The sequence below is a fragment of the Astatotilapia calliptera genome, chromosome 19 (assembly GCF_900246225.1).
Source record: "Astatotilapia calliptera chromosome 19, fAstCal1.2, whole genome shotgun sequence".
Classification (NCBI taxonomy): domain Eukaryota; kingdom Metazoa; phylum Chordata; class Actinopteri; order Cichliformes; family Cichlidae; genus Astatotilapia; species Astatotilapia calliptera.
Genome location: NC_039320.1, coordinates 19,143,348 through 19,168,999, shown reverse-complemented (window position 1 = coordinate 19,168,999; position 25,652 = coordinate 19,143,348). Strand labels below are relative to the sequence as shown.

The 25,652-nt window shown below is 39.9% G+C and overlaps 1 protein-coding gene across 4 annotated transcripts in view; it reads right to left on the bottom strand.

Moving 5' to 3' along the window:
• LOC113011805 (nardilysin-like) overlaps nt 1–25,584 on the bottom strand; it is a 31,933-nt gene extending 6,349 nt beyond the window's left edge. The window contains exons 1-21 of one of the 4 annotated variants that reach the window (XM_026151572.1): nt 25,528–25,584; nt 24,694–24,931; nt 23,926–24,154; nt 21,725–21,806; nt 20,372–20,525; nt 19,291–19,364; nt 19,058–19,153; nt 18,743–18,865; nt 16,869–16,926; nt 16,116–16,189; nt 15,003–15,072; nt 14,688–14,765; nt 13,494–13,614; nt 5,479–5,537; nt 4,983–5,037; nt 4,754–4,858; nt 4,185–4,308; nt 3,815–3,901; nt 1,319–1,438; nt 1,140–1,191; nt 676–826 (exon numbers count right to left, since the gene is read on the bottom strand). In XM_026151572.1, the coding sequence (XP_026007357.1) occupies nt 676–826; nt 1,140–1,191; nt 1,319–1,438; nt 3,815–3,901; nt 4,185–4,308; nt 4,754–4,858; nt 4,983–5,037; nt 5,479–5,537; nt 13,494–13,614; nt 14,688–14,765; nt 15,003–15,072; nt 16,116–16,189; nt 16,869–16,926; nt 18,743–18,865; nt 19,058–19,153; nt 19,291–19,364; nt 20,372–20,525; nt 21,725–21,806; nt 23,926–24,154; nt 24,694–24,896 (2,115 nt within the window). In that variant the 5' untranslated portion in view covers nt 24,897–24,931; nt 25,528–25,584. The other 3 variants (XM_026151570.1, XM_026151568.1, XM_026151569.1) reach the window with 3 other exon arrangements.
• Nucleotides 25,585–25,652: the final 68 nt, after the last annotated feature.

Genomic DNA, 25,652 nt, shown 5'->3' with positions numbered 1-25,652 from the left:
ACGCTATCTGTCAAACATGGTGGCGGCAATGTTTTGGCGTGTATGGCTGCCAGTAAAACTGGGTCAGTAGTGTTTAGTGATGATGTGACTGCTGATAGAAGTAGCAGGGAGGATACTGAAGTGTACAGGGCTATGCTCTCTGCTCACATTTAGCCAACAGCTTCAAACGTGATTGGATACTGTTTCACAGTTAAAATGGGAAAATGATCCAAAGCATACTGCAAAAGCAACCCAAGAGATTCTCAAGACAAAGACATAGGCATGTACTTCAATGGCCAAGTAAGTCACCTGATCTCAACCCAACACAGCATGGTTTTCAGTTACTGAAGACGAAACAGAAGGCAGCGAGTCCCAACTAAAGGCGGGTACAGTAAAAGCCTGGCAGACCATCTCAAGTAGATTTCAGGCACTCACTGACTGCAAAGGATTTTTATCCAAGCATGAATTTAAAATTATATCGGCTTGTCCAATTAACTTCGAGCCTTTAAAAATGTTGACTATGTATAAAAATTGATATAATTCCTAAACAGTTAAGCAAAATTTTTGTAAAGCCCCTTGAATTAAAGCTGTATATTGAATGTTTGATTTAAAATCCCCTGTGGTGGTGTACAGAGCCTAAAATGCAACTGCCACTATCCAAACTGTTTATCTATGTGTGTATGTATGCTTACTCACAGGAAGCTTGTGGTTAAATCCTTTAACTTTGATGACCAGTCCGTGCTCACCAGCAACCAGTTTATACTCCAACTGGGCCACTTCAGCCTCATAGGCTGGCTCTGCCAGGTTGTGGCCCAGAATGTTTACCAGAAGGTCAAACAAGACCACACTGGAGCGCAAGAGGAAGGCGACAAATAAAGAGAATAAGAGAAAAGTGAAATAGAGAGAGGGCAGGGAATAGTACAGAAGGAGGTAAGAAGGATGAGATGGAGGATAGAGAGGGGAAAAAAACAGGCAAAATAGAAAAAGAAGGAGGAAGGACAGAGGAAGGAGAAACGTGGGGGAGGGAGGGTAAAAGTGACAAAAAGACATAAGTGGAGGCAGTGGGAGAGAGAGAGACGATTAAAAAGCAGACATTAACAAAGGTCATAGCAAAAAACAAACACTTATTTTCACAAACTCTTATCTGAGCTTAAACTCACTTCTTAGCGGATTGCTGGATTACTGGAGAGATTAAGTGGAATCTGACGTAGGCTAAAGAAGAAGAGAGAGCAAGCAGGTGTCAACCATTCCCTAATGACATTAAATACCTTTAAAGTAACATCTTGCATGCTAATTGATGCACACAGTACAAGTACACACACACTAACACACAGTCTACCTCTTGGGATTTTGAATTTGTTATCTTTCTTGTACCACAGGCAGCCCCTGTCGCTGTCGGCTATCCGGACTGGGAACTCGGTGTCTGGGCAGTCAGAGGGCTTCAGGGTGAAGTCAGTGGCTGAACAAGTGCACACACACAATAAATCACCATTCCACTCGGTGCAGCCTCATAAATAATGCGTGACTTTCGACAATTCATTATATACAGTTTAGGGATAAACATGTAGTCGCTTGTCAACACAGAGAAAGATGTTACCCCCACAATAAATGATTCAGAAACCCTTGGGCCAGAAAGTGAAGCTGCCAGCTTTTAGTAAAGCTGGCCGCGTAGGTCTGTCACTTTACAAAGTTTGTAAGCAAACTGCAACGACAGAATGAATCAACCTTTGCATTTGGCCAGAAGTGAGCCAGAGGTGTTTTGTTTTTCTGTGTTTAAATTAAAATATTGACCTTTAATTAACATACACCGTTCAATCCATGCAATCAGCAAATATAACTGGTGCTGTGTAACCATTTTTGTGCCGATCGGTCTGAATTTACAATCCAAACTTTATCCATTGGTACATTACAGGAGCTGGCCCTGTGTGTTTTCGTTCTACTTTTAAATTAATTCACTTAATAAAATTCGTTCATTTTGTTGTAGCCAAATATGTGGTACGTTTGAAAATGCAGACAGTGATGGATTTAATCTATTTCACAGTGAAATTTTATAACTATAACGACAAGTTGTTCAAAACTGATTTGTAACTTTTCCATAATTTTGTTCTGCTACAATATTTAAGGTGTTAGGTGTTGTATTATTATAACCTTTATTTATTAGTGGATTCTAAAATACAGTTTACCTTGTAATCTGTAATGAAATAACTTCAATTATTTGTAAAACTAATAACATCCCCCAAACTGAATCTCAATCTTGAATACTTATTTTTTTCCACAACTGTATTTTTTGGGGGGCATTTTGCTGTTGCAGGTCGAAAAAAAAAATTCCCATGCTTGCCCCATAACCACAAGCCACAGGCTTATGGTCAAATTAGCCTTACATGTCTGACCAAGCTGCAAGGCGTTGAGTTGCATCATGGATAACGTAGGCGTCTACAGACTGATTTGACTGATTTTTGATCAGATATGGATAGCAATATTTAACTAGTCTGGTTATCAAGATGCATCAATAATTCAATGTGATATTAAATGGAATTTAAATATGTCTGGGAAAAAAAGGTTATAAAACAAAACAAGCAGGAAACTTCTCAGAGTGTGTCCTCTAATAAAAACCAATCACAGGATGACACAGCATCCTCTTATATTTTGAGCCTTAATACAACTTAAAATCGAAGTTCAACTAAATGTACTCCCTGTACTCCCGCCATGAACAGGGAAATTAGTGATAAAGACCAATGTGGTGTTCTGTACCAGGCTGAAAGCAAGTGTATTTGTGCTCTAAAGCTGGTAACACTGTTTATGGCAGGGGTATGGAACTCCAGGCCTCGAGAGCCAATGTCCTGCAGGTTTTAGATGCGTCCTTGGTCCAACACAGCTGATTTAAATGGCTAAATTACCTCCTAAACATGTCTTGAAGTTCTCCGGAGGCCTAGTAATGAGCTAATCATTTGATTCAGGTGTGTTGACCCAAGGTAAGATCTGCAAGACACCGGCTCTCGAGGCCTGGAGTTCTCTAACCCTGGTTTATGGGGACTAACTTGCTTTTGAAGCCAGCCTCAAGTGGCCATTCGAGGAACTACAGTTTGTGGCACTTTAAGTTTTTCATTTTCCAACAGAAGCTGTGGCTTGATTTGTACAGAAAAACAAAGAATTTCTGCTAGACTACAACAAGAAAAGCCTGGAATAAAATAGTATTAAATACATAATTTACCACACATGAAATCAGTTAAGCTATACAAGGGTAAGCCAACAAAAACAGGACCATCTTTCCTCCGACACAGCTATTGTGATCTCTCAAACATTTTTCTCCATCTTGCGCTGTTGTCAAAATATGGGTTGAGCTAATTTAACACTCCACTTCTAAAAAGCAAAGTTTCTCTCCCCTGGACTTAAATTATAGGAGGAGGATAAACATGCTGTGCAACAACATTTAACTGCTGCTTTAATAACTGCCGAGGTAAGGGGGAGAAAACTTACTGCAAATGCTCCGAATGGGGTTTCAAATCACTCAACCTCCCCCAGAGTGAAAAATACCATCCTGACTTCACAAATTTTAGCTTGAATTAATACACCTCAGCTAGATCAGTGACTAACAAGGGAGCATTAGAAATGACAAAATACACTGACAAAAACACTCAGTTCCTCCAGGTTTGGTCAATATATCTGATTACCGGTATTTCGTGGATGGATTAATGGAGAGCTAAAGTCCAAACTGCTGGAGCACATCTTGTCCAGATCATCGTATTGGACACTTTTCAGATACAGCATGCAGCAGATTAGGCCAGAAAGACCTACTTTTTTGCCCATAATGCAAAAAAGAAGTTTCTTCACCTACCAATGAACTTATTCTCTGCAGGAAGGTGGAGGTCAGCAGTAAGCTCCAGGTTTCTTGTCCACTGCTCCATCCACTCTTGCTGGATATCTGTATGAAGGTTAAACATCTATTAACACATAAGAAATACTTGCCAATTTGATTCAACTGCTGAATAAAGTGAACTCTCTACTTTTATATTTTAATTTAAATGCTTTTCCAACGCCATTGTTTGCCATATAAAAGACAGAGATAAATGCTGGCATTTCTACTGCTGGCTCTGCTTTATATGTGGCTGAATACCACCACACAAGGGAAAAAAAGACAATGTATTCACTGAACGCTTACAATGTACGAAGCAACTGCTACAGTCACAGTAAACACACACACACACCCTCCACGTTGTATTGTGTGCCAAACCACTTCTCCCTGAGGGGACACTGGCCCTCATGTTCTGGTGACAACAGCATCAGGTTGGCTTTCTCAGGGGTGAGGAGAGACAGAGCTGCACTGATCACCTACACACACACACACACACACACACGCACACACACACACACACACACACACACACACAAAATCAAATCAAAAGATGTTTGCAGCACAGAGAGAGATCATATTTCCTCCCTTTCTAAAGAACATCAACATTAATGGGAGACAGTTTTAGCAGCCAAAAACAATGAGACAAAAAAAGAGAACAGGCGTTAACACAAAAAATATGCAAAGCCACAATTAGACTGTAACTTTTGATGCAAAATAACATCCACCAGCAGAAAAGAGGATCTCAGCTCTAAGAAATATATTAGAAACAAAATCATTAAAGGAGCGATGAGAAACACATCTATATTTTTCTACCTTTGAGTGACCTGTTTCATTAACATCTTTATCTAAAAAAAGGACATTTTGCATTTTAGAATAAAAGCCCTGAAAGTGGTTCACTCCCAGAACTACTGAACTACTTACTTCTGGATTGAACTCAAACATCAACTGATCTCCTGTCAGGAAGTCTTCTTTAGGGAACAGTTGCATGTTTTCACAAATGTCCTCCACGTACTCTATAGGATCAATCTGGCAAAGAGAAAATCAAAATCGAGAGGCTTTACTCACACAATCTCATTGATAATAACAATGATACATTGCTACATGTCCAAAACACGGCAACTCAGCGACTAATGAAGGCTGTTAGCCTTACTTGCTCCTGATAATGAAACTCATTTGCTTCAATCCTCTGAATCTCTTCATATATCCTGAGTGCACAGACAGACAGAAACAAAGAATTACAACTTTTATTCACCTCATAAAATTGCTTAGACGCCACAACACCAGCACTCTCTAAGACAGAATAAGGAACATAATAATAACAAAAATAATAAGACCATAAATATACAAATAACAGCCAACCACACATATTATGTTGTCACTATCTCAAATAAAGCAGCATTTACTACAACTACACAATGAGTCAGACAATCAAACAGACAGAAAATCCATGTTGTATATTTGATTTCAAACTGAGAAATATACCTATCTTATATCTACCTATCTTAGTGAGGATATTTTTGGAAAAATGAGGACCGGTGGACCTGTGTTCACTTTTATAGACCCCATTTAAAGCACTGTTTAAGGGTTAAGATTGATTTGAAGGTGTGTGTGTGTGAGTGAGAGAGAAAGTGAGTGAAAGAAAGTGCCTTTGCAGTGGTCCAAGTGTCTGCAACATCTTCAGGTACTGGAACACGAGGCGAGTCACCTGTTAAAAGCCACAGACAAGCAAATTATTAGTGTATAACCACATTTATTGTTAGTAGAATTCCAGCAAAAAATGATTCCTTCCTTTCTGCAATCAATCGATATGGAGGTATTGTTAAGTTTTATGATCCATAACAATTACAGTGATGCCAAAAAGAAGTTGCCAATCATGTTAACTATGGTTACCTGATTATAGTCATTAGAACAGCTCTGAAAACTGAGTTGGAAAAAGTGGTTTCATTCAGAATACTAAACAGCTCAGTAATACATGTCTTGATCCCACTTTTAGAGAATCAGACATGTAAATGAAAATATCAAATCTCTGTTAAAGTAATAGTAAGAGTAAAAAAATAATTATTACCATTGAACAAAACCATTGTTCATCAGTTGTGACAAAGTAAAAAATCACTTACAATAACTTAAAATTAGTATTTTCTAACTCCAGACATCAATTTTAAAGGGGCCTTTTGATATTTTGAAATATGCATTTGCTTCCTTGCCCAGAGTTATAAAAAAGATTGATGCCTCTCTCATAGCAGTACACCAGGTATGAAGCTACTGCCAGTAACTGATTTGCTTAGCTAGCACAAAGACTGGAAAGTCCACTGGTTTCATAGTCTCGCTAATTAATACATAATATCTTCATTACAGTGGAATTATGCACCAGACTGTTTCTTGCCAAGACCAGCTACGAAGCAGACACTTTAAAAATGCAGGCAGATTTTTATGGTCTCAGTCTTGTTGCAAAATCTGATCTTTTTTCCACTAGTGTCTGTACACAGTTTGTGGCACAATCCCCAATCCTTGTGAAGACTGTACAAGTAAGAAGCAGCATGCTTATTCATGAGCATATGAGATGCAGGTGGGGTGCATTCTGTTATCTTTGAATAGCACTAGAATAGCTGTTTGTCAGTGTCCATTTTTATGCTAGTCAAGTTAGCCAGCAGTAGCCTCATAATAAATACAAAAAGAAATTGTCCTTTTTGTATTTATGGTGCTCTTTGCCTGCTATTATGTTTTACTTTTTGATTTTTATATGTGAAAAGTGCTATATAAATAAATTGTACTTACTTAAATGAGAGCTGTATGCTTTCTGTAATACTCTATGGGCTACCTAAGGCAAGCTCCAAGCAAAGTTAACCCCTTGTACAAATACAGCCTTAAACCTGTGAGGGAACACTTTTCTGAACTGCAGGAGGTTTTTATTGCCGGCACCAGTTTCATATTAAGTTGGCTTGCTGTGTGTCTAACAGGAGGAGAAGGCAAGGCAAGGCAAGGCAAGGCAAATTTATTTGTATAGCACAATTCAACAACAAGGTGATTCAAAGTGCTTTACAGAGACATTAGAAACAAAAACAAATAAAAAGCATGATTTAAAATTAATTAAAACAAGCAAACAAACTAACTAACTAAACACACACATTTCACACCTGTTCGCGCGATCTGAACCCTTATCGTAAGGGGAGCTACCAGTCCTTCTGTGGACGAGCTACTTTCTATTTTAAATTCCCTGAATTTAAAATACTCTCTAGACCCAGTCTAGACCCAGCTGGGGAGCTACCAAGAGCTCTAAACCCACTTAACAAACAAACAAACAAAACAGTATATAAAATCAAAACAGATAAAATCAGAACAGTAGATAAAATCAGTAGTTAATGTAAGTTTTGAAATTTAAGCTTAACAAACAAACAAAACAGTATATAAAACCAAAACAGATAAAATTAGAAATAGATAAGATCAGTAGTTAGTGTAAGTTTTGAAATTTAAGCTTAAAAGTGTGGATTTGGTGCTTTATTCAAATGCAGCTGAGAACAGGTGAGTCTTCAACCTGGATTTAAATAAACTGAGTGTTTCAGCTGATCTGAGGCTTTCTGGGAGTTTGTTCCAGATATAAGGAGCATAAAAGCTGAATGCAGCTTCTCCGTGTCTGGTTCTGACTCTGGGAACTGATAAAAGACCGGATCCAGATGACCTGAGGGATCTGGAAGGTTCATACTGGGTCAGCAGGTCACTGATGTATTTTGGTCCTAAACCATTCAGAGCTTTATAGGCCAGCATCAGAACTTTAAAGTCTATCCTCTGACGGACAGGTAGCCAGTGTAAAGACCTCAGAGCTGGACTGATGTGGTCCACTTTTTTGGTCTTAGTGAGGACTCGAGCAGCAGAGTTCTGAATGAGCTGTAGTTGTCTGACTGATTTTTTAGGTAGACCTGTAAAGATGCTGTTACAGTAATCAAGCCTACTAAAGATGAATGCATGGACTAGTTTTTCCAGGTCCTGTTGAGACATCAGATCTTTTATCCTTGAAATATTCTTGAGGTGATAGTAAGCTGACTTTGTTATTGTCTTAATGTGTTTTTCTAAGTTTAGGTCTGCATCCATCACTACACCCAGATTTCTCGCCTGGTTTGTGGTTTTTAGATGTATAGATTGAAGTTCTCTGGTGACCTGTAATCGTTTTTCTTTGGCGCCAAAGACTATTACTTCAGTTTTGTTTTTGTTTAGTTGGAGAAAATTGTGGCACAACCAGTCATTGATTTCCTCAATGCATTTACCAAGAGCCTGTACAGGGCCTCGGTCTCCTGGTGACATTGTGATATATATTTGTGTGTCATCTGCATAGCTGTGGTAGTTTATTTTGTTGTTCTTTATAATCTGTGCCAGTGGGAGCATGTAAATGTTAAACAGAGGGGGTCCCAAGATGGAACCTTGGGGAACTCCACATGTGATACTTGTCTGCTCAGATGTGAAGTTACCTATTGATACAAAGTATTTCCTGTTTTCTATGTATGTTTTGAACCAGTTTAGTACAGTTCCTGAAAGACCTGCCCAGTTCTCCAGTCGTTTGAGTAATATGTTGTGGTCAACTGTATCAAATGCTGCACTGAGATCCAGTAAAACTAAGACTGACATTTTTCCACTGTCTGTATTCAGACATATGTCATTAAACACTTTGGTCAGAGCGGTTTCAGTGCTGTGGTTCTGTCTAAAACCTGACTGGAAGGCATCGTAGCAGTTATTCTGTGTTAAGAAGTAATTGAGCTGTTGAGAAACTGCTTTTTCAATGATCTTACTTAAAAATGGGAGATTTGAGATCGGCCTGTAGTTGTTCATTTGTGTCTTGTCAAGATTGTCCTTTTTCAGTATAGGTTTGATTACAGCAGTTTTTAGTGGTTCTGGAAACACACCTGACATTAAGGAAAAGTTGACGATCTGTAACAGGTCTGACTCTAAAGTCTTTGAGACCTTTTTGAAAAAACTTGTTGGCAGGACATCTAAACAGCAGGAGGAGGAGTTCAGTTGACCTAAGATGTCCTCCAGGTCTTTGCTGTTAATAGGGTGAAACTGTTTGATGGTGTTTAAACAGCTTTTCGGTGGACACAGTACATATCCTGGATCTGCTGTTGATGTTCCAACTGCTTGTCTAATCTTTTGGGTTTTGTCTGTGAAGAATTTGGCAAAGTCATTGCAGGCCATGGTTGAATGAAGTTCAGCTGCCACTGGCACAGGAGGGTTTGTTAGCCTGTCAACTGTAGAAAATAAGACCCGAGCATTATGGCTGTTTTTAGTGATGATGTCAGAGAAGTAGGACCTCCTTGCATTCCTCAGTTGTAAATTATAATTGTGAAGTTTCTCTTTATAGATGTCATAATGAACCTGGAGGTTTGTTTTTCTCCATCTGCGCTCAGCTTTCCTACACTCTCTTTTTTCATTTTTCACCAGTGTGGAGTTTCTCCATGGAGACTTTTTCCTTCCAGAGATAACCTTCACCTTAATGGGGGCAATAGTGTCCATTACATTTAACATTTTTGCATTAAAGCTATTGACGAGCTCATTGACTGAACCTTTGGACAGGTCAGGTGTTAATGGGAAGACCTGGTTAAAGATCTCACTACTGTCTTCAGTTATACACCGTTTTGTGATCACTGCTGTTGATATATTTGTGTGGGCTGAGATTTTACTTTCAAAGAAAACACAGTAGTGATCAGATAAGCCCACATCAGACACAGTAATGTTTGAAATGCTCAGGCTCTTGGAGATCAGTAGGTCGAGAGTGTGTCCTCTATTATGTGTGGCCTCTGTTACATGCTGAGTCAGCCCAAAGTTGCCCAGAGTGTTACTCAGGTCTTTAGTCCCTTTGTCCTGAGGGTTGTCCACATGGATGTTAAAATCCCCAACAATAATTACACAGTCGAAATCAACACAGATCACAGACAGCAGTTCACTGAGGTCATTAAAAAAGTCTGTGCAGTATTTGGGAGGCCTGTAAACATTAAGAAACACAACTTTGGATGGGGCCTTCAGCTGTAAAGCCACATATTCAAAAGACTGAAAACTTCCAGGAGATAGCTGCTTACATTGAAATGATTCATTAAATAAGACAGCAACCCCTCCTCCTCTCCTGCTCACCCTGGCCTCACTGATAAAACTGTAGTTAGGAGGGGTCGTCTCGATGAGAACAGCTCCACTGTTATTTTGGTCCAACCAAGTTTCAGTTAAAAACATAAAATCAAGGCTGTGCTCAGTGATTAAATCATTAATTAAAAATGTTTTCCCAGCTAAAGATCTAACGTTTAATAAAGCCAACTTAAGTGTTTTAGAGGCATTACTTGTCCCCTCGTGTTTGGGAGCAGTCTGTGGCACACAAGGTATGTTTACTATGTTTAAAGATCTTTTAGAGTGCAGCTCTCTGTGTTTTGACCAGGCCACATGTCTCCTTCTGTCACCTAAAAGTACAGAAATTTTAAAACCTTCTAGTAAACAGGGTCCCAGCTTCTCCTGGGAAAAGTCACCACTGCCATAATCCTCGCAGCCCGGACCCTCCACACATCACAAATCAGACTGCGGAGACAAAGCATGAAGGTGGTAAGGAGGAACTAAGGGGGGCGAGGCTGGGCAATGTGACTTCGATTGCTCTGTTGAGGGTGGGGCTCGGTGGCGAACCTTTGGCTGCTTTGGTGGGGGGTTTATGGGGGACAAAGAGGGATTGGGCCGGGGGGTAGATCTGAGCCCAGCATTGACCCGCTCCATCATCTCTTCAGTGAATTTCAGGTGTGGGGAGGAGGGAGAAAGGGAGGGGGAGGAGGGTGATGGGGGTGATGGCCTGTCAGGGGTTTGGGGGACTGGGGAAGATCCTGGTCCTGGTCGTTGGTGTTGTTGAGAGAGTTGGAGGCAAATAGGGACCGCTCTTCTTGCCTCTTCTTGCCTCAGATGTCTCTCCTTTCTGAGGCTCTTCCCGGGTGGGGGCAGATGGAGCTCCTCCTCAAGGTTTCTGCTGGGCTTTGTCTGTTCTTGGAGTACTGTTTGTTCTTCTTTATGAGATAACTCCTCGTTTATCTCAGCCTTGGCTCCAAGCACAGATGGATGACGTATGGAATAAAACAAGTTGAAGGTGAACAGTTTCACCCCTGACTTGTTAAAATTAAATCCATTTGCTTTAAACAGATGCCTGCGTTCCCAAAAAATATTAAAGTTGTTGATAAAATGCACTGAGTGGTCAGCACATGCTGATATAAGCCATTTATTCAGTGTAAACAGCCTGCTGAATCTCTCGTCTCCTCCTCTGACCGGCGGTACAGGTCCACTGATGAATACAGCTGCATTCAGAGAGTTTACAGTGTTTAATAATCCAATAAAGTCCAGTTTCAGAACCTCCGATTGTTGTTTGGACACATCGTTTGACCCTGTATGCAGGACAATGTTTGTCACAGTTGGATATTCATCTGCAATTTGAAGAATTCTCTCCTTCAGGATGTTGACCATATCGTTAGGAAAGCAGAGGACTTTAGTGTTCTTACCGCACATGCTTTGTACATCCTTTACAGCAGAGTCACCCACAATCAGCGTTTCAGGCCTAGCCTTTAGCTTTCCCCGTGGATTTTCAGGCCTTACTTCGCTACTTTTAGATGGATGGTTGTCCGATATAGATCCAGGGTCCTTTGATAGTGGAGCAAATCTGTTCTGCAGTTTCACATTCAGTTGGGTTTGTTGTTAACCTTCCTATTCACGGTTGTCCAGTCCTGTTTCCTCTCGTATACAGGGGTAGAAGAGCTTCTCTGTCTCGTAGGAAGTGAAGGCCAGTCGGTTTCAGAGATTTCAGCTCACTGTGCCCTGCCTGTGGTACGTCCTCCCCCTTCCAGGAGACATGATTTATGTCTTGGTTTTGCACCAAGACAGTCCAAGGGGGGATTATCGCTTGAGGATTTATAATAGTGCACAAAGTCTACTTTCTTGGTCATGTTATCTGTGCTCCTTAGCTGTGTGCTAGCTTGCTCATCGCTATTGTTTTGAGTCAAAGGCAAGGTTGTTTCATTTCCACACAGTCCATTTACCTCCACGTTTACTTCTAAGCGATGAATTTTTGTCTCCAGTGCTGCAATCTTCTGCTGGAGGCTGTGGTAGTCATCTGTGGAGAGGGAAGGCATCTTGTTGCTAGTTAGCCTAGCGGTTAGCACCTTTCTAGGCTATCGAGGCTGCTCGGTGCCCAGACGCTGTAATCAGGCTTCAGCTGTGTCTAGGCCACAGACACACGGAGCGCTGAGGATAAGGTAACTATAAAAATGTTGCTGTTTCTGTTAAGAACACTTTAGTCCTAATGATCTATAAGTGTCCAGAAGCTATCGCAGGTAAGCTCATATGGAAAAAGGGAAAAAATCAGCATAAAAATCGGTAAAAATCAATAAAAGAAGCAAAGCATTTAGAGAGCAAAGAGATGAAGCGTCCACACTCAGAAGTGGGAGACATGTCACTGGTAATCCAATGGCACACTGTAATTTTGATGTCAAGCTTGACACACTTTAGTGTCATCCACCTCGAGTCTGCTGATCCCTCTAATCAAGTCATTTTATTTAAAGAACAATTTTTTAAAGACGAGAAAAAAAAGCTAATCTATATAAGCCAAAGTCCGCATAGGTATATAACCAAGTGAGTGATAAGACTTTTGAAGGTTGTAAGGTTTCCCTTTGTAGTTAAAATTCCATTGACCAACAATGTTTAAGCAGCCTTTGTAGATAAGCAGTTCATATGAAGTTCAAAAGGACTTTATCTGCTGAAAAGGAAATCTTGAAACCATTAACTATTGTTTCACAAAAGCTTTATATTGGCCTTTTCACCATTTATAATAAGCAACAAGTCAACAGGAAAGTCTTGTCTGGATATCCCTCAAAAGTAAGCTTTTGTCGCCATAGGGCAAACTAACTGAAGGTGTTCCCAGATCCAGATCATCATGATTATGCACTTAGTTACTGGCCCTTAACAAAACGATATACATACTTTAGTACACTGGTATTACATATTCCTAATTCCATTGTTAGTCTTCCCACAAAAAAAACAGAAGACTAAAATGCTAATCTGACAGCAAGGAAAAACAAAAGTCGTGTGTAGTACTTCCATTACTACCTTCTGTTGAACCTCAGTAACTGACTGGATTGTGTAGTTGATCGACTTGTTCAGGTGTACCACCAGAAATATATCACTAACTCTTACACTTCACTTCATTTCATATTATTATCCATAAAACTCTTGTGAGTTTGTCAGTGAATTGAGAGGTTATTCTGCTATTGATCCAAATAAACAATATTCTTGAGGTTGTTTAAGTATTTATACGGAAATTACCTCAGTAACGGTGAACAGGATATTTTTCCATTGCATACTTAAGAGTACGAAATGGTCCTCTTGTCAAATTATCAGGCACTGCCTTTGTGTTAAATACAAGAGTTGCCATAGCAACTGACGCACAGTGCTTCCTTGACCTTAACTGTTGTATGCCAGCTACTTCCAGTATCTTAATAATGAAGAAAACCTGACTCTTTATGATATGACAATTAATAATAAACCTTGCGTGGGAGATTGATGCTTAAACCGCTGATTAATTTAATTTGCCCAGTCCCAAGGTTTTTTTCCTTTTTATTTTGAAAGAAATGCAGAGGAAATAACAAATGTTAAGAGTTTTCTTTACCTTGTAGAAGTTTTGGAAACCCTCATCAGTTAGGGTGATGGAGATTGAAAAGATGGAGTAGGTGGTGTTTTGGTCAAAGCCAGTTTCACTGTTTCCTCCAAACAAAGCCACAGCCCAGCACCTTTGAAAATGCAACATAGAAACATAACAATAAATGACCACAAATAGGCCTTCAACTAAAGAATTACTCACTGTTGTATGCGGTAAAATGAATGAACAATAAATAGAGGGCATTCAAGACATGTCACTTGATGACTCCTGGCTGCAAACACTTCACTTTCTACTGGGTGAGTGAACAGTCACAAAAATACATGTAATATTAAATCATTCATTTGAACAGCTTACACACATTTGAGACTTGTTGGACCATAAATCAAGGTGAACACTTCAGTTGTTTAAGAGTATAAAGACATCTTTCATTCATCTGATGATGCACTTAAAGGACAAGTTTGGTTGAGAAGTCTGCTCTGTATCAGAATAGGCTACTAGGAGGAATCTAAAACCTTTCTATACTGCAGTCTTTATACTGCACTTACAAAAATGTACTATTACATGGCGTATTTCTAATGGATTTATCAATGGTAAATAATCAGCAAGAACATGGTATGATAATTTGAGGCCTCTGATCAGTAATGTTCTACAGACGGACATAGAGATCATTTCCAAATCTGACAGAGCAGGACAACATGTTCCCATTTTCAAACCCGTCTCTTGGCCCTTTTTGCTAGGATTGTCTGAATTCAATAAAAACAACCACTCCACTGCCTTTGCAGTTTGGGAATTAAGTCAAAGTACACTCAAATTTCACTGTTGTCATTTATCAACAATTGAAAGGATTATAAACACTAAATAGGAGCATTCTTTTACACTATCCAAGTGGTGCTGATGGTAAAGGGAGCATTGGATGGGCTCTTGGTAACGTGGGATGACACAAGGTTTGGTAAATCACTTCACCACTTAGCAACAAGAGGCTGAAATGCACTTGTACAGCCATATCCAGAGATGAGAACGTATGAATCACATTGTCAAGTGGGATGGCAAAGTGTATAGTATGAAGATTGGGCTCAAACACACAGGGCTGGCGCAGAGCGGGGAAAAAAGCTCATGTATACCCAGCAAATTGAAGAGCTTTTAATTGGGTTTTGGAGTGCCCTCAAATCAGAAAAACAAACAGACAGAAGCAATAACACTCACTTCTTCCTAAGCACTGAGAGGATGCTTCCTGTGCCTTCATGGCCAATCAGCCAAGAGATGTAGTGGAGAGGCTTCACTCTGACGAAAATGAAAAGTAGAAACAAAAAAACATTGATGCAATCCATCTACAATCAGGGGAAAAGCATGGTATCTTTTGACTGACCCAATTCTATATTTATATAAAGAGACATCAATGCAAATCAAATGCATGCGTGGGGAAAAAACAAAACAAAAGAATTTGATGAAATTTCTCTCAAGAGATGGAGAGCATTGTGTGACTCTATATTTGTTGTATATGTTCTGCATGGCGCTCACCTGTAGTATTTCTCCTGAGGAGGAAGAGCCCAGGTGATATTCAGTGCATGAACTTTCCCGACGGGGACAACTGTGAATGCAAACAGGTGGAGAAACACCATCAAGCACCTGAATCAAACGGACACTTGGCCTGGAGAAGTAAACCTGACATCAACAGAAAAAGCAAATGGAACCACTGATTTTTTGATTCAGAGCTCTTTCCTCTTTCTGTTACATATATTTTAAATAAAACTGCATAAAGGCAGCCTATTTTGCATGCTCTTATTTTCGTATGCTAACATTAAACTCTGCCAATTACTCCCAACTGTTCAGCCATCTAGAACACTCCGTTTCCACTATTCTTGGGTCTGTATGTCAGTGATAAATGATAACCCCATTAATGTCATCAAAATTGCTTGTCTAAGAAAGTGGATAAACTGAGCATCAGCAACAAGTCCCTGTACACAATAAAAAATATTTGTACATTCTACTCATTTTCAGTTTTAACTATGTGAAAAACTACTTTAGCAGAGTCCATGAATAAAAATATGGAGCTGGAAATGAGAACAACAAGTCCCCTTTAAAACTGCAATTTGAATCAGCTTGACAGCCTCGAGTAACTCGTCTCAGCTGACATATTACACATTCTGGTCCTCAGTGGCTCTTTTGAATACATCCGGACTCATTATAAATGTCTTATATGCATCATCACAGGGACTGAGTGAAAGCTGTTTTGGGATTAGTGTCACTTCAAGATGTGAAGTGAATTATTTCTTTGTGCTCAATAACTAGCCAGTTGGCTAATAAGCAGAGAAGCAAAGGATTTCACAGGATGTGTCCCGATCATGTCAGGGCTTCTACTGGCCCAAATGTAGAAGGCAGTAATGGATCCAATGTGCTTGTTCTAAATAAATGGTCTGAAACTGGATATGAGATTTTAAATGAGACAGTATGTTTTTATTAATGATGACAAACTACTCTGGAGACCCCGGGCTACAAGTCATTGATCTATGGAGGACCCAAAGGTCCAACTTTGAGAACCACTACTTACATAACCTGTTAGGGCTTATTTATATGTGGGAACCTGCAGTACACCAGATGTGCTTAGAGATATCCGGTAAGGTGTATCAGTACCTCTGTAGAGCTTGCTGAAAGCCGTTGTGTCAAAAGGATCCACCATATCAGAGAAATCTGGCTTGGGCAAACCACTACAAACACAAAAACAATACCATCACTTAAACAGTTCCAAGACGTAATTAAAGCGACTTCAACCCACCCTTATGTTTTAAGTAACATAGAAAACAGTTAATGGAAAAGGTTTCAAGTATAAGATTGAGGATGGATGTCTCCAATTACTGTTTACACAATCGGGGAAGTAATAGCACATTATTTCTGTCAGGCAGAGCTATAAAATCCTTTCATTCATTTAAAGCTTGATGAAAATTAATTTAGTTCATCTAAAGAAGTTAAAGTCACTTCAGGCAATTTTACAAGGATAGATGTGAGCATGTGGAAATGTAATCCTTTAATTGAAATGAAAGCCTTAAAAACTGGAGGTTATGTGCTTTTTATGTGTGTAACAGTGACTCTGATTCACTAAAAAAAGGTTCTGCAATGACTCATAAAGCATACGGAAGCGGTGCAGCAAAAAAACACAAACATAAAAAAAAAAAAAACACTAATTCAGCTCAGCTCCGCTTTAGGGAGAAGAGATCCCTTCCAGGTGCATCATTTTGAAGAAGAAAAAAAGCATCTGAGATGAAGAAAGCGGAGAAAGAGATGGTAAAAAGGCTTGACATTTACATTTGAGCAAAGGATATTGAGACTCAATCTATATAGCGCCAGCTTCTCATCACAGCAACTGAGAGCCTCTTCTTGAATACTCACTTGTTAGGCACCTTGCTGAAGATCTCTCTGACCCACTCCTCCAGAGTGTCCAGCTTCTCTAAAGGACGCAGTGAGTGAAGGAGGATAAATTAGAGTTTGAGTGCGTTTCAATTATTCTGGCTGAAAACAACCACTTAGATTTGGGGAGAAGTCAGTGCAGTAACGATACATACTAAAATGCTTGCTTTAAAAGAAACTATGTTACAGTGTGGCTTTACATGCTTTAATTTAATGCTAAAATGTAAATGAAAATTCACGAATTTCTGTGTTTCCAACTAAATAAGGTAGAGCCTTCTTCCTTTTTAATTATTGCTAATGCAAACAAACTAAAAGCCTACATTTAGAGCTTTTACATTATTGTATAATGAGATGCAGCTTTTGTATTTTGCATTGCAGCCTTTTTTTTACAAACATTTTAATGTATAGCATGGTTAATTTAATTGTGACAGCTTTTTCCTATGCATGTTTCAAATTACTAAATGGAAGTCAAAGTTGTTTTTCAAGACTAGAGTACATAATTTTAATTCAATAACAAAGGAGCAATTGTTTACAATGTTCTTCTTTATTCTTTATCCCTTCTTTTGTGCCAAGTCAACAGTCAGTTCACACTGTTGCCTCACAGCAATATGGTTACTGGTTCGAATTTGCCAGCCAGCTGGGGCCTTTCTGTGCTCTCTACGCTTCTATGAGTTCTCTCCGGGTACTCTGGCTTCCTCACACAGTCCAAAGACATGCTTGTTAACTGGTGATTCTAAATTGGTTGTAGGTTTGAATTTGAGCATGGATGGTCGTCTGTTTCTCTGTGTTGGCCCTGCAACAGGCTGGCAACCTCGCCCTATGACAGCTAGGATGAGCACCAACTCCCCCGTGACTCTGAACCAGACAAGCAGTCGAGAAAATAGATGCATGGATGGACTCTTTAATGAAACATGATGTAAAAACCAGGTAGGATTGTTCAGCTGGGCTTCAAAACAGATGTTTCCCCTTGCTGATATGGAAGCTCCTAAAAACAGCTTTTTCAGGCAACACTGATCGATATTATAAGCAAAAATCCTTTGGCCTATAGGTTGAAAAAGTTTAACCGCACTCTCCGGTCAGATGCCTGAGGTTAATTTCACCTCTGAACACAACCAGAATGATTAGTGCAATGTAGTGACATCATAATGACCTAATGCACACAGGTGCAGACATATATTACTGCACCAAGCAAGTCAAAGCGCTAGAGGTGAACAAAAAATTGAAGCGAGCAAAGAGAAAAAAAGGTGCAATTTTATGAATATTATAAAACCTATATTATAAAACCTTGCAAGGAAAGGTGTTTGCAATCATCAGCAGTTTGATGCTTCATCATTTTCCAACAGAAATGATGGTTATAAATATTTCCGGTTGTTTTACTCCAATTAGCGATCTACTATAACACCTTTGCATCCCTCTACACTGGCAGAATCTTAGACAACAAAAGAGGTGCAACAAGAGTGAATTTTACTGAGGGCGAGTAAGTGTTTCATGAGGATGGCATTTCTCAGCACCAAATGTCAACACTTCATCATTTTACTTGTATGCTGTAGTTAATTAGCTGAGTGATATTTTCTGTGAAACCAAGAAAATACATTAGATACTTTGTATGTGACTTTGTTTTGAGTAATACAGCAATTCGAGCTGATTCGGGAATGATTATCTACAGTTGGCTGAACATGGATGAAGTGGATCCTCATTTGAGATAATGATCGTCTGAATTTTTGATTAATCCACAGATTGCTTTTTCAATGAATCGGTTCATTTGGTGTATGAAATTATTGAAACAAATTACATTTCTGTCAATCTACTAATCGGCTAGTTCTTGATGCATAATAAATGGGAATGATTTTCCTGACCTTTTGACTGCACAGCCAGAGTCATGTAGTGGGCAGAGTAGTATTTCTTCCAGAAGGCACGCAGCCGCTTATACACATTGATCTTCATTCTTTTGGGCTCCTGCTTCAGTGTCTCCGCATTCCCTGGTATTGTGACAAGTTAACAATCAAGTGACAAACATAATACATGACAGAGAGGAGCCCTAACACATGCAGGGATATGAGAAGGCAGGTAAACTGGTGCAGGTTTCAGCTCTTCTGTTTGTTATTGCTGAACATACCCCAAGGAGGCCCTGCGTGTATTATTTGTCCCAGCAGTTGTTTTTACTAACTCACCCCAGCAGAACTTGCCCATAGGGTGTCCAGGTTTGGCCAGACTGCCAAATAGCATCTCCTTCCTGTGGGAGTCAGATGGCTTAGCCAGCTGGTACTCTGATAGACAGACGGAGGGACACAGGAAAAGGTAAGATGGGACAAAAAAAATGCAGAAAATGCACTAAAACACTTTATATGAACCAGGATTAATTTCTCAGAATGCAGGAGTGATGCACATAGGCACCAAGACCCACCACTGTCAACAGCCTCCACTTCCCTGTCAATGGCATCCCGAATCATTAGGGGGCAGATGAAGAACTGTGCCCACCTGAGAACAACAGGACAAAGTGGTAATGTTCAGAAGCAGACAGAGCACAGATCAGACATAAACATTTAGATGTAGATGGACGCACATGACAAACAACATCCAATATATATCCAAGTGCACACCATGATCCACACTACATCTATCGGCCTCTGAGATCTGAATATATGACATCCAAGTTTCACTATTCTTACTTCATATCACTTACTTTATACATCCACACTGTTTAGATTGAACTAAACCCATAATTTAACTAAAACATGGAGCGACATCAGACATACCAGTGGTTTAAATGTAACTTTAAAGTTTGAAGTTATTACTAAAAGAGGATTTAGACATAATTTAAATTCAAACTGGCAGTGTCCAAAAGCATTTCCTTCGTCTCCTACTTCCCACTATAATTACCAGGTAAATGCGTCTCTTTGATTCACCCGTTCAGTTTATGAATTCAGCTTGCTAACTAAATTTGATATGGTTAGCTGATAACTTGCCAAACCACCCTCTGATCAAAATAAGGTCATTTCTGGCAATATTTGGACACAATGGTTTAACGGCAGTCAAAACTGCAATAGTGAGGTTTCAAAATGTAGAGTCCACAAACCCATGGATGATGTCTCGGTGGCTATTTCCACAAAGCAAAAATATTAGGACTGAAGAGTAAAAGCGAGAGCTAACAGGGAATATGCCTGTAACGTGCCACACATTTTCACAATATAATCATCAGGTCTGCTAGAACTTTCCTTTGGTAAATTATGCTCTAGCATGTTAAGTGCCTTACTGTTTGGATTAGACCATAGATTTTCCCTTATAGCCTCTATGAGTCTTTGGTTTCAGTCTAGTTACTAATTGTTAATTGTTCTAACTTGTCTCCGTTGCTTCATATGAGTTTATATTCTCCTTTTTCTTGTTTCTGTCTTGTGTTTACCTGTAAATCCTCACCACCTCGTAAGGATGACTGCTCGAAAAATAAGATAACAACCAAAAACGAAAAAGCCCAACTGACTCCTAACCTGTCAAGAGCCTCTTTGAAGTTTTTCCTCTGAATGTCAAACTGGAAGATGGTCCTCTCACAGTCCGTGGAGGCATTGTCGCTCCCACCGTGCTTCTTGAGGAAAGCATCAAAGCCGTTTTCTGATGGATACTTCTCACTGCCCATGAACACCACTAGGCGACAACGAAATCACAGTAAGGGTGAAAAGAGAGAAGGGATTACAAATCATCAAAAAAAAAAGGAATCCAAAGAAAATAATCTATTAAAGCTACTTGCACGATGTGTCTTTTGTCGTTTTCTTATTTATGTGGACAATGATACAATTGCAGACAATAACACATCACATTTCTGGCTCAGCTTTAATAGAATTTTGATAACTCTGTCTCAGATGAAGCCGCGTACATAACTCTAAATAGTGCCGGGAATATTTGGTGACAGCATGAGAAAAGGTTTCCTTTCAGAAAGATCATTTGGAAACAATGTTCAACAATCACAATTGGTAGAGGAGACAGATAGCAATTTCTCTGCTGACAGTAGCATCAATAGATTGGATTGCAATTCTGAAGTTATGTGGCATTTTGTGCAAGCCTAGCTTTTTTTTTTTCCCCCAACTGAAAAATATCTTGCTTGCTTCCTCATAGTGAATGCAGTGATTTCTTGCCTTGTTCTTGTAGGTGATGTAAAGTTAATCTGCCAGCAAGGCAAGGCAGACATTAACCCACAGGCCCCAGATTTCCAGGAGCCCCAAAACCCCACGAACAGTGTAGCGTCACTTGGTTGGTAGTAAATTAATTATTTGCACCTCACATTCTAAGACTTTCCTTATGCAGGAATACATTAATTTTTGCTTATATTATGTATAGGAGTTAAAAAAAAGGGACATTCAGTAGGAGAAAGCTGCAAATGTTCAAAAGCAACTGGTATACAACAATCTTTGCTGGATTGTTTGCTGTTTACTGTATCTTGGGATACATTATCATGCATTCTATGTAGTAAATGGGCATTTGTAAGTGATGAGTTAGATGCATAATGCACAGAGAGCAGGCAGAAAAGTGGGTCAAATAGAGCCTGAAAACTAATTTTTTGCCCTGTGGCCCCACAGTGGGTAGATCTGGTCCCTCTGGAGATGGATATTCTGGGAAATGTCACATATTGTTAACTGATACTGAACGAGACAAAAAAGGCTAAGAGGCACACTAAATAATTAAAACAAACTACACAAGGATGCATTTAAAATTAGGATGTGTGATAGGAAACATTGAAAACATATCTGAGGATGTATCTGGGGACGGAGAAACCACTGAATTAAAGAACAATGAAAACTTTTTTAAAAAAAAGATGACAATACTTGTCTACTGGATTAATTACTCACTGTGTTCCAGAAAGTGAGCTAGGCCGGGGAGATCGCTGGGGTCACTGAAGCTGCCCACACCAACACACAACGCTGCCGCAGACTGAAACACAGGATATCGAGGCATATCTGAGTCTGGCATTGCACTTCAGGGAAAACTTGAATGATACTCTGTTTATCTTGCTGCCAAAAAAGGCCATAAAGACAGAAACCAATGTAATAAAGTATTGAGACGCAGGCAACAAAATTGTTGAGTTTGATAGTTTTATGGCCTTAGCTGACAATATCAAAAACTAATCTTATCTTTTAAATGCCAAAAGCAATATATGAAAAGAACTTTCAGGTACAGACATGTTTAAAGTAGTGTTAGCTCCCGATGCTTACTGCACTGGGGTAGTTCTGATTGATCTAATACTAGGCATTAGTGGAGACCCTCCAATCATCCACCATCTGAAACAAGCCCATATAACACCTCTGATGCATAAGGTAAGGTAAAGACGCAACAACAATGCAGAGAAAACAGAAAACCCCAACAATCACATGACCCCCTATGAGCAAGCGCTTTAGCGACAGTGGGAAGGAAAAACTCAATTTTAACAGGAAGAAACATCCAGCATAATCATGCTCAGGGTAGAGCAGCCATCTGCCATGACTGGTTGGCATGAGGGGAGGAAGACAAGACAACGACAAGCTGTAGACGAGAGCCAGAGATTAATAATAATAATAACTAATGATTAAATGCAGAGAGGTGCATAAGCGCATATATGTATATGGCTCAGAGACCAGCCACATACGTAGTTTACTAAAGGCAGAGGAATTGAGAAATCATAGGGATTTGCATGTCATAAAGGCAAATATTCATTCATCTCTCCACCTACAGACTCAAAATTTAAACTATCACAACTATTTTTTATCATTTGAGAAGGCGTGCCTTCACCAAGAAGTGAAAATACAAAGCAAAGAAACACCTCGATCATCTCCTGAAATTAAGTCAAGGATTTAACACACCCAACCTAACACAGTGCATTAACATGCTTATTCATTCCGATATTGTCGCAATTACTTATTATCAGCAGATTAGACATGCGAACCTCACATCTACAGAGATGCTGTCAACAACAACATCCAGCTAGCGTTAGTCTTGTTTTCTAAAGCTCACACTTTGATAAAGACTTTGATTACATTCTCAGTTTATTCGTCAACTGCCCCAATCCAACAAAGTTAGAGCCACTTCAAAGAAAGTTAACAGCAGCTAATAGCAGCTAACAGAGACCAACAGGAGCTTCACTGACTCATCGATTTGTATCGGACTCCTTTCACGAAGTTTTACAGCCTCCTCCAGAGTAAATAGATGTAGACACCTGGCATATTGACAGCTGAGGTAAACAGAAGACCGACACCCTATACTCACTGCAGATGAACCCCAGCAAGGGTTGTCTGTCTTACAGCGGCCACTGTAGCTAAGAGTATACACTTGAATCGGGAGTGGAAAGAAAACAAAATTCTGTAGATTGCAATCTACTGACATCTAGTGGTGAGATTTTAAACATTGTAGCTTTAAGCCAACTTTCTCGTCATTGGTTCGTATCTGCAAAAGGAGGTTTGAGGAAAGGTGGGTGGAGCTTCTGAGCGTTGAGATATCCACTCCAACTTTTATGTTATTAAAATACTTTTTAAATGTGCAATATTGCCATTGTTTTGACAGTGAGTACTGCAGGGCGTGAGCAAAGTCTTTCTACTTTAAAGCTTGTAAAAAATCAAACTTGTCTTTATTTTCTTAGAAGAGATAATGATAGAACTAAAGTGTGTTTTTTAAAGTATTTTGTTGACTCTATTTACCTATAGGGGATTTTCACAAGCTTCACTGAAGAGGTATGTGCCACACTGCTAGATCTCTTGCACCTCTTTTGCGTTACCCCACCATGGAACATTTTCTAGATCTGCCACTGATCATATATAAAAACAGCTGTCTGAAACAAAGCATTTAGTGCAGTCTCAAGCCTGAGCACATACCCTGAACTCTAAATGTTTGAAACTCTGGCTGTATTTCATCAGAGTATTAGCCACTGTACATGTTGCAGAAAATATAGAAGAGCATAAAAGATGCACCTTAAATAGTGTGTGGAGTAATGGTGTCAATTTGTTTTTTACATTATTTCAAACAGTGTAGTTTTGCAAAACATAAATAAAGTCTATATGAAATGCTCTCTTGTTTCCTGTACCTGTTTCTCTGCATTTCCTTTCTTCTTTTTCCCCTCATTGTAATCATCTTCATCATCGATGCCCTCATCTTCGTCATCTTCCTCAGACCCATCTTCTGATCCATCTTCAGATTCATCATCGTCCTCCTCCTCCTCTTCTTCTTCACCTTCATCTGACTCTCCATCTTCTGTCGGTCCACTGTAATCTGAGATGAGCAGAGCTCGCAGCCCGTTTTCTAACACAATGTACCTGAGGAGAGTAAAGTCAAAGGTGAGATAACACAAGGAGAAGCACTGTGGTATCAATTGAGTTTTAGAGCCTTCACTGCTTTTTCTTAACAGCTTAACAGTTATCCCTTTGCAGATTGTATCTTATACCCTTTCAGCCCATCGTGTGCTGTGCTTTTTCACAGCAAATATTCCATCCATGCCCCACAGAGGCCTGAGGCACTGGTCTGTGCTTAAAGCATGAAATCATCCCATCAGACTACAATAATATTGCACTGATCCAGCTGGATGGGAGGCTCAATATCATTTTTGGATCTGGGTTAGTGGATCTGGGTCGTTTTGTCAGCACTTTCACAGTCATGAATGCAGAACTTTAGCAAGATGTATTTCATTACACATGAAATCCTATTAATACCTTCGAGTGAGAATAACATACATAATAGAACAGATAAATCATGCAACTTTTCCTTTCTTTAAACAGCATAATGAATTATTTAAATCCTCATGGGAATCTGGTAGGAATGCTTGACTGTGCGGTAGAAGAGTTTTTGTTTTTTTTACCTGTACTGTTTGGGATCACTGGGTGATTTGATGATCTCTCTGTCACCGACATTATCCTCAGCTTCCCCCCCTCTTCCCGAGTCCCCGGCAGCCTGAATTTCCTCCCGGGACGCCGGCTCTGTAGCTTCTGCTGAAGCTCCCACTTGGACCGAGCCCGGAGAGTCAACCGCCGGGGCGTTTCTTGACTTGTTTGTTTGCGGCATCCTCGACAGAGATGACGAGACTCTGGCACTGCAGGCTGACAGCCAGGGGCGACCACAAACAACAGGACAAGTCGCTGTCAACGGCAATTTACTCCTTAGCGCGGAAGCACACCGTGTAAGCCTGGACAGAGCAATGATGAAGACCTGACATACGAGTGTGGGGGAGAAAAAACAAAGCTAAAGTTCAGCGCTCTGCGTCTAAAACAACACAGATTAACCAAGACTCTCGCTGTGGCGTGGGCCTATAGATGTGAAACTGACCTGTCACACACATATGGACACACACAACACCGGCTAGCCAGCGCCCACAATACAGCTATTCATACAACTGTCTGGTGGTTTCGCTCTATTCAGCTGGATGTCAGCTAAAATCCGACCCTGTCTCACCAGCCCGCAGCGAAACCTGAACCTATCATCTCACAGACCACCAAGAGCAAGTGGACATTTGAGAGGAAACACGAGTGAGAGAGGAAGGATTTAATGTTAACAAGCCGTGTCTGGTTCTGTTAGATGGTATTTGACACAAACGAAATAGAGCCGGAGTGTTTATTTTTTAATCTACTTCTACTTCTTCTTTTTTTTTCTTTTTAGAAATACTTCACGAAGCCGGTCAAAAACAATGAAGCCATACCTCTCTCTGCCGACAGCAGAAGGGCCTCGGTGCCTGCGAATGTCCCCCACAGCAACAACGAGTGCTGTGATTTGTTGAGAGGAAGACGCGCTGAACTATGACGGCCGATGATTGGCTCTAGAGAC